A 9,602-nucleotide genomic window follows, 5' to 3' on the forward strand; every position below is an offset into this window, starting at 1 on the left:
CAGACAGGCACAGAGGGGAAGATGGCCGTCTGCAGGCTACGGAGAGAGGCCTGGAGCACACCCTTTCCCGGCTTCTTCAGAGAACTCACAGCCCTGCAGCACCTTGATCTCGGACGTCGGACATCCAGGCCACGGAGACGACAAACTCCTGCTGTTTAGGTCACCCAGGCTGTGGTTCTTAATAATGGCAGCCCTCGAAAACTTATATAAAGACAATATATTTTAACTTAACAAAAAAACGATGCACCTCAGATAAGGAGTACCCCCATGGAACTAATGCTGCCAGCAACCCCAGCACCTGATCGTGTTCATGACCATAGTGACCGTTTATGGTGCATGCCCTCTGCCTCCGCTCGTGCAGACACCTCAGCATTATCACATCCCTCCGAAGACCAGGAAAGGACACCCCCAATCCACGCCGAGCAGGCCAGACTGCCAGGAGCCAGGAGGTCATCTGGATTCATGCAGAACGTCAGCCTAAAACCGGGGTCCAGCCAAGCCACCCCACTCAGGATTAACCATGCAAGACGCCACTGCCTGAGACTGGCTTGGAGACTGTTTCCTTCCATCACTAGAAAACGCTGTTCGGTTATAAAAGTGGTATGAAAACTTGATAGGAAAATTGGACAAAAAACACTTCCCCTCAGTGATTAAAAGAATAAAGTTATGACGGCTTCTCACGTGCTCGCATTTTTATATGTCTGGCGCCTCCTATAACTGCTATTCCCCGTTCTTCTCTAATCTCAATCTCCTATTCTCTATTCAGCCTTTTTACTCTGCTATTTAACACATTTTATAGTATTTGCCATCTTATAAAATCCCTTTCTTGTTGAGAGATCCAAACGATTATCCTGATGTCTGCACTGTATTCTAAGCTGCAACAACTCAGAATTTGGTGAGTCTTCACCTACAGATCCGCAAGCTGGGCCCGTTTTCCGGGATCCCACACAACACTGCTGTCGGCATCTATGCTTGTGTGGGAACTGAAGCCAAGAGCCCACACTGATGAGGCTGTGGACAGAAGGGCCCGGGACTCTGGGGACCTTCAGCATAGCCTGAGGTCGGAACGGTCGGCCCCTCCCATGAGCTGACTCAATGCCTGGTGTCTGGGTCTGTCCTTGCTGTGTGCTTCAACCCGGGGCACAAGAATGAGAGAGTGACCCCAGCCCTGAGCATGAGCACGCTATGCGTCCAGCACCTAAGTCCACACGGTGCTTGGCCTCTGTCTTCTCACCTCCCTTTTCTTTCTTTCTTTTTTTTTAATTCATTAAATCAACTAAAATTTATTTAATTAAGTATAAAGTTACTTACACACTTGTCTACAGTCACAGTAAATACAGTTCTTGGCAAAAGACAAGGCCTTTAGAATGTAAAGCCTCCCCACCTGCAAGATTACGTATATAAAACTCCCACTATTTTTATATAACAGTAGATTAGTCAAATTAAAATAATTATACTATTTAGAATAAAATAAAATGAAAACAATTTATTCATAAGATTCATATGTAAATCATCCTTATTTACAAAATACTATCCTGAGAATTATAATTCCATTAAGTTTCAATTTGAGCAAAAGTGTAATCACTTAAGTAACAGCCGTTACTTAAAATTGAAAATGAGATCAGTCAAAATGACTTTTGAAGAGGGCAAAAATATTGTCAGGTTTCTTGCTGTGGTTCTGGATGTTCAGTAGCAGGCTCATTTGAAGGCAGACTCAGCCCTGAAGGGAACTCACTTCAACCTTCAGAATGTGGGGGTTGGGGGAGAAATCCAGGTCTTGGGGGAAGGTAAGGAGGAAAACCCCTCGGTGGATAGACGTTTCTCGTTGCAAATGGAGCGTGCCGTGGACCTGGGAAATACCTTGGTGGAAAATAATCTCGAGGAGCTCCAAACCTGGTTCCTGGAGGAGGTGGGGGGAAAGGAGGTCCTCTTCTCATGAACGGGCCTCTTGTATCCACTGGAAACAATGGACCTCTGATTGGAGCAAGAGGTGGACGAATAAAGCCAGGGCCAGTTGCTTCTTTTTCAGTGGGCAGAGATGAATCAGGCACATTTAAATTCCCAGGATGATCTTTGGCATCATTTCTACTGGATTCCATTTCTGAAGGCATTGACCCATCCATTTTATCCAAAGAAGGCGTATTAAAACTTCTGAGTTCTGCTGGTCCAGAGCGTCTAGCAGAGTTAGAATAAAATCTGTCTTCCCTTTGGGGAGGAGGAGCTGAATCAGGATATGACTGTCCTGGTGGAGGAAACATCATCCTACGGTCCTGTTCCCACGGAGATGGCAGGGGCCCAGTGTCAGAAGGAGCCCTGTGAGGACGGGTTAACCTCTCACAGCTTGATTCTCCTCTTTCATTGGCAATCTGATGGTCCGGAGGATTCCCTGGGCCTCTTGAGCCTCTTCTTTCTTCCCTTGGAGGCAGAGGTGAGAGTCTGAGTGGACCCTCCAGCAGGGTTGGAGGATAGAGAAAAGCTCTCGTTTCAGGTGAAGGCCGACCCAATGGTGAGGGACCATATGGGGAACGCTCTCTGCCAAATGCCGTCTTTGGCACATCAAGTGCATACGGATCCTTTTCTAGAAGCTTTATTTTATACTCTGTTTCAGCTAATTTTTGTCTGTTGTGGGCATTTTCTTTCCTTAAATTGCTGAGGTTTCTTTCAGCGGCCCGAGCTGCCAACCAATTATGACGTGCTTTTTCCTCATGGGAAATAGTCTTCCTTTGATAAAAAGGAATAGTTTTCTCAAATTCTTTAAGACCTTTGGCTCGCTGTCTATAGGTCTCCAGCTCTTTAGTGGCATGGCTCATCATTTCGTCTACTTTAGAAAGTTTCTCTTCTTTCTCTAACCGCCTTTTTTCCTCTACTATTAATTTCCTGTAGAGGCTCATTTCGTTTTCTTGATATAATTCAGTCATTACTTTAAGATTCTGTTGAAGCTTCCGATTCTCACTTTCAAAATGTGTGTTTTCTGACTGCAAAGATGCTTGTTCAGTCTGAAGATGTTTAATACGCTCTGTAAGCTCTTCCTTTGTTTTATCAACTTCAGATAACTGAATATAAATTTGGTTTCTTTCTCCTTCTAAGGTTTTTAAAGAAGCATTTAACTCTACATGGATCAGCTTCTTCAAAGCTCCTTTTGAAGGATCATCTAAGTGAGCACCATCTTCCAATTCACTGTTCACTTCTAAGTTATCATCATCCGTTATGTCTTCTTCAAGCCTCCCAGCCCAATCTTTCATCTTTAGCAAGCGTTCAGTCAGAGTCTTGATGTGATTTGCTTTGTCATTTAGAACTTGTTCTGCATGTACTTTGGAGTCTTCAAATGTTATTTTCTGTTTATTAAGTTCACTCACTTGTTCTTTCCATACTTCAGCTTCTTGCAAAAGCTGCTTCTGGCTTTGTTGAAGTTGAGAATTTTCATTCAAAGCATCTTTTGTTGCTATCTTCAGTCGTTCTTCGTTCATTTGACATGTCGTGAAGGTCATTTTGGCTTCAGCTACTTGTGATTTGAGGGATTTTGACTCATATTCCAGCGACTGTATGCTTTTGGAAATATCCGCCATCAATTCATCTCGTTCAGAATGTTTAGATTTCTCTTCTTTTAACTCTTTTTCTAGACAGAGTATTTCATGCTCAAGCTCAGAATTTGCCCTGTTCAGCTTTTCACAGGTTGCCTCCAAACTTCGTGCTTCTGCTGCCGCCTTCTCAAAGCTGGCATCCTCTAAAGATGACTCTACTTCATAGTCTTCATACTCTTTTTCAACAAGGCTAAATATTTCGAGTAGTTTACATTTTTCTTCAATTAGTCCAGAAAGCTCCACAGCAAGTTTTTTCTCTCTTCTCACATAAAGCCGACTCCTAACCGATCTAAAAGTTCGCCACAGAAAAAGGAGAATAGCAAAAAATCCAACAACAGCTGCATGTATCACCAATTCCCATGGAAAACCATAAGGATGAGAATCTGTTCTCATACCTTCAGTCAGTGCTGCCACAACCCTGTGTGGCAACTGCGGGATCGGTCCCAGGTACGGCTGAGGGGTAGCCCCTGGTTCCTCCATACTCCAGGATTAGCCCCAAGTATGGCTGAGGGGTAGCCCCTGGTTCCTCCGCCCCCCCACTCCAGGATCAGTCCCAGGTACCACTGAGGGGTAGCCCCTGGTTCCTCCACACTCCACGATCAGTCCCAGGTACGGCTGAGGGGTAGCCCCTGGTTCCTCCGCACTCCAGGATCAGCTTCAACTACGGCTGAGGGGTAACCCTTGGCTCCTCCGCACTCCGGGATCAGTCCCAGGTACCGCTGAGGGGTAACCCCTGGTTCCTCCACACTCCAGGATCAGTCCCAGGTACCGCTGAGGGGTAACCCCTGGCTCCTCCGCACTCCGGGATCAGTCCCAGGTACCGCTGAGGGGTAGCCCCTGGTTCCTCCACACTCCAGGATCAGTCCCAGGTACCGCTGAGGGGTAGCCCCTGGTTCCTCCACACTCCAGGATCAGTCCCAGGTACCGCTGAGGGGTAGCCCCTGGTTCCTCCGCACTCCACGATCAGTCCCAGGTACCTCTGAGGGGTAGCCCCTGGCTCCTCCGCACTCCAGGATCAGTCCCAGGTATGGCTGAGGGGTAACCCCTGGTTCCTCCTCACTCCAGGATCAGCTTCAGCTACGGCTGAGGGGTAGCCCCTGGTTCCTCCGCACTCCGGGATCAGTCCCAGATACGGCTGAGGGGTAGCCCCTGGCTCCTCCGTAGTGCCAAGGCTGCTCTGGCGGTTGCTGCAGTAACCGTAGCCACAACAAACGGTGGAGAACGCGCAGCATTCCATCTGGAACCCGGATCCCCACCTGGCAAGTGGAGCGGACCACTGAGGAGCCAGCTGCGGGGGGAGCCGGGGACGCAGGCACCCACAGGCCTCACAGGCCCGTGCGGCCCACCCCAGCCACCTCGTTACACTTTACATCCTGAGGCAGCTCTAAAACCTGTATTTTAAAACAACACCACATGGGGAGAAAGACTCAGGTGACCCAGCATCCCAGCTATGCCCATCCACAAGCTGACATCCTAGCTAAATGTAGCCTTGTGCATGAGGCCAGCAGAAGAACCTCCCAGCTGACAGAATGATAAAGAATAACAAACCATGGTTTTAAGTCACTAAGCTTTGGGGTCATTTGTTATGCAGCAGTAGCTAACTGAAATACCTGCCACCTTATCCCATTGGTGTTTCAGTATCTGTGGTCTGAAATCATCAATTTGGGTGCTTGACTAAGATTATGCCCCATGGTAAATTCTGGTAGGTAATTTTATAGCTAAAATACACATTTTCTGATTGACTTTTACTTCATTGAAGAGATATTTATTTAGCTCCTCCCAAATGAGACAGATTATGGTTTTTAGATTAACTCCTTCCACGAAAGGGCTCACCTCTGCCTAGCATGATCCTCAATTGTCCCATGTACAACTGAAAAAGGCTAACCTTGTTCCCAGAAGATCCAGGGCACTTAGAACAGCACTGGCACGTAGACAGTGATCCTCTTACCTCTCCATCAAATGTACCTGCTCTGTGTCCATTTCTGAAACACTGGCACTCCTTCAACACGGATGATGCCTTGCCCTGCAGTGAGCCGTCATCTCCCGTGCACGCACGTATCTTCAACTCATCTGGAAAGCTCACTCCTTCAGGAGAGGAACCAACTACCTGCCATGATGGGTATCCCAGCCAGCTTGTAAATCAGCGCCAGGACCAGGCTGATGCGTATCCTCCAGACAGTCCTCTTGGAAAGGTGAATGCCAGCCACCATGTCGCGATGGGTATCCCAGCCAGCTTATAAATCAGTGCCAGACCAGGCTGATGTGCATCTTCTCTGGATGGTCCTCTTGGAAAGATGAATGCCAGCTACCACGTCTAGCCAGCCATTTCTGATGAGGATGATGTCGGCTGCCTCGATGGCCACATCCGTGCTGGTGCCAATGGCAATGCCCATGTCTGCCTGGGCCAAAGCCGGGGCATCATTCACCCCATCATCCTCCACCATGGTGACTTTCTTCCCTTTGTGCAGGAGCTCCTGAACCTTGGCCACCTTGTGCGAAGGCAGCACCTCTGCAAAGACTTTGTTGATGCCAACGTGGGTGGCAATGGCTCTGGCCACCGTGCTCCGGTTGTCCCCCGTGCTCAAAACCACATCCACACCTATGCTTTGAAGCATGTGCACAGCCAGGGTGGTCTCCTGCTTGACAGCGTCTGCGATAGCCAGCATCAGCAGCTACACAGGATGGGGCACCCCACACCAAGATACCACACTTGCAATGTTCTCATCTGTCAATAGCCACCAGGATGGCCATCTGTCCTTTCATCTCATGATCTGTCATAGCGTCACTGACATTGCTAGAAATGGTTAAGCCATTGCGCCTGAGCCATTTGCGGTTTCCAATCAGCACAGAGAAGGTCTGGGGGGCTGCATCTCAACAACCTGCGCAAGCACCAGCTCCCTACACCAGCCGCCATCTTCCTCATCTCCTTTGTCTGCTCTACTTGGAGGAAATCCTAAGGCCGTTGTGGGGCTGGACACGGCCTCTGAATCCTGCACAAAGCATCCACACCTGCCATGGGGATGCCCCAGGCACAGCAGCTGCAGGTCCCTGGCTTCATGCCTGGAAGAGGCTCTGGGGTAGATGTGTGAGTTGGGGGCAGGAGTAAAAGACAGCCCTGGGTTGGAGAGTGTAGCATCGGGGCCCACGGAGGACGGGGGGATGTGAGCACGGCCTGCCTTAGGGACGCCTCTGTCCTTGCCACCCTGCCAGACAGCGCAGTGGAGACAGCAGTGTAAGGCTGTGGTCCTGGGGGTCTAGGGTCTTGGTGTGACTCTGAGTCAGCAGCCAAGTCCTTAGTCTTGTGATCCTAATTCCCTACAGTGAAACCTCTCCAGGTGACATTTTCCTTCTTGCTGGAAATATCAGGATCTCTACACCATCTTTTCAGGAAGCCTGTTTTAAGGCAGCATGGTTTTCAGGTGGGAAAGTGCTGCCTGCCCGCAGAAGACGGAGCTCCCCTTTGCAGGAACACAGCACCAACGGAGGCCTATGGGAGCCATTTCTTCCTGTTGTGGCAAAGGACAAGGGGAGGGAAAGAAAAGTGAAACATGCCCAAATGTAAGCAGTTTACAAGTCATTAAGTAGAAGGAAGGTGTCGAGAGGGATTAACACGTCCCCTGGGGTGCAGGCGGTGGGAGCGCGTGCGCCGTGCCAGCTCCCCATCCTGTCTTGCCCAGCGGCAGAGGGGCAGGGCCTGTGAGATGTGGTGGGGGGCTGGCAGCGGGGGAGGCGGGGAGGAAGGTGAGCTGCTTGCTTCGGTGCTTCATCTGCGCAGGTGCCGGCAGGATGCAGAGAAGGAGAGAAAAAGACTGGGGTGCTCACAGCTTGCTGACTGTCACGTGGGCGACCTGTGACCCCATTCTGGAATTGCCTGAATGAAGGGACAAGGTCTTTGAGAGAACAGTTCTCTGGGTGGGGAGAAGCAAATACAGGAACCCAGGGGAACCCAAGGAGATATTGCCTGACCCTGCAGAACTTCTCCAGGAAGCGGGAAGGCCAGGGATTCCTGTCACCTCATGACCATCTTAAGCTGTGCCCCTGGCCTTTGGCCATGCAAAGCCTGCGTCTGAAGCGGCAGGTCAGTCCCATTCTTGGGCACAGCGGAATGGCACCTTCTGGGTTTGGGCCAAGCCCTAGGTGAGACCCTGCAGGTGTGGAGAAATCCAAGCTCACATGGGTCTGGTCCCCGCCCCCTTTACTCCTGGGTGGATGCAGGAGGGGTGGGCCACAGGATCAGCCCCAGCCTAAGACCTCGGGCCACACCCCTCACAAACGCAGTCTGAGCGCAGCTGCCCTGTCTCTCAGAGGCAGGTATTCTGAACCTGCCGTCAGGGAACTGGGATCCAAGTAGGAGGGAAGGCCAAGCATGGGCCCCTGGGGCCCAGCTCCCTCCCATGGTGACTGACCAAGCCAATTAGACAGAGCAGGAAAACCTGGGCAGATAAGGGCTCTTAGGATTGTGGGTGTAACTCTGTTACTCAGTTCCGCAAACCCCTTCTCTCAGGGGGCGGGGACGCTGCCTCTCCTTCAGGACAGGTCATTAGAGGGATGGCCACTGAGTCAGCTTCCAGAACCACCTGCCTGCAGCATTCGCGCACGTTTCTCCACCACCACGGCGCCCACACTGGCCACGCACGTGCGGGACCATGACCTTCCTGAATGAGTTTCCACGCATCTCCTGAGCACCTCCTAAAGCCAAGAGCTGGAACTGCAGGAGGCAATCCGTCCTCCTTAACGTGATTGCATAAATTATCACCATGCCGGGGCCACCCACAGCCGGCACTCAACGTCTGTGTTGCCTGGAATCAAATAAAGGAAAATAGCACAGAGGTCTCAGATTGCACGTAGACCCTTTCCAGTTGGGCAGAACATAAATGGGCTGGGAAGTTTGTTGTCAGGAGTTTTTGAGTTCCAGGAGCTTGGAGGTGGCCGGGACAAGAGGCCGGGAGGTGGGGCTCCGCTGGCGCTGGTTCCTATGCAATCCCAGAAAAATAAGTCATCCTTCTAAGCCCTAATTCCCTCATTTGTTAAAACAAAAACAAAAGCAAACAAAGAGGCATGTGTGGGGAGGGGATGATGCCTCCCACCCCTTCTGGATCAAATGAAATTTGCTAAAGTCTTTTGTAAACTGCCTGTGCCCTGCAGTATCATCGACTTAGCAGAAGGTTTCCAAGCACCCCTTGCACTGACACACAAGTCAGAGCCTCACAGCCATTTTGCACATATTTGAACTAGCCTGGAGAAGGGGCTGGTGAAAGCTCTCTAAGTAACAACGCTTGTTTGTGACATTTGAAGGACTAGCCGTGAAAAGCTCTCTAGTCTTCCGTCTCTGTTATCAGCAGTGGGGTATTTAAGTTATTCTGAAGTTTTAAACAAATCATCTTCTTTCTGCTACTCCACGCATATTTACGGTAAGCGGTGACATGGTCCCTGAAAGGCCATGTGTTTTGAAGGTGTGCGTTTCAATGTTGGGAATTTTGTGAGGTACCGAATATTCAGAGGCCACCCCGACGTGTGGCGTGTGGGAAGCTCCTGGAATCCCCAGAGATACGGAGTTTCTGTATCCAGCAGCTAGGATAGCCCTTTCATCACAGACAAGCTCTCCCGCCCAGGGATAAATACTCTCCAAAGAGAGGGAGGACAGCCCTTCCCCATCTGTGGGGTGGCTAGCTGACCCGCTGCCTGGGAATTACCAGTACATGTCTATGAGGGTGAGAGGAGGCCGCACCTCTGCTCAGGGACAAGGTGGCCGCGCTCACCCTTCCATGCAGTGGATTGGGTGGCTGGCCCGGAGGGGTTCCTGGGGAGTGCTGGATCAACTTCCCAGCCCCAGTATATTTTATGCTAAAATTTTCCTAGGATAATTTTATTTGGGGAGTAAAGAGGCTTCTCTTTTAAAAATGAGAATGTCCTTGGGAAGAGAAAATTCAGAGATGGAAGAGTAAGGCCCAGATGTACAAAACTAAGTTAGGCGGCCACCCTGGGGGTGTCGGGGAGACAAATCACTGGAAATGGAACAGA

The 9,602-nt window shown here is 50.2% G+C and overlaps 2 protein-coding genes across 2 annotated transcripts; both read right to left on the reverse strand.

The window, feature by feature from the left end:
* Positions 1–1,528: 1,528 nt before the first annotated feature.
* LOC126952000 (cTAGE family member 2-like) lies at positions 1,529–4,061 on the reverse strand. The gene has a single exon (XM_050786252.1). It carries the CDS (start codon positions 4,059–4,061, stop codon positions 1,737–1,739), a length of 2,325 nt encoding a protein of 774 aa, XP_050642209.1. The 3' UTR covers positions 1,529–1,736.
* Positions 4,062–5,535: 1,474 nt separating this feature from the next.
* LOC126952025 (copper-transporting ATPase 2-like) lies at positions 5,536–6,247 on the reverse strand. The gene is made up of 2 exons (XM_050786274.1): positions 5,857–6,247; positions 5,536–5,754 (listed from the first exon to the last, which is right to left on the reverse strand). The coding sequence occupies exons 1-2, from the start codon at positions 6,245–6,247 to the stop codon at positions 5,669–5,671; spliced, it is 477 nt and encodes a 158-aa protein (XP_050642231.1). The 3' UTR covers positions 5,536–5,668.
* Between the last annotated feature and the right edge of the window lie 3,355 nt (positions 6,248–9,602).

This window comes from Macaca thibetana, chromosome 4 (assembly GCF_024542745.1).
Source record: "Macaca thibetana thibetana isolate TM-01 chromosome 4, ASM2454274v1, whole genome shotgun sequence".
NCBI lineage: Eukaryota > Metazoa > Chordata > Mammalia > Primates > Cercopithecidae > Macaca > Macaca thibetana.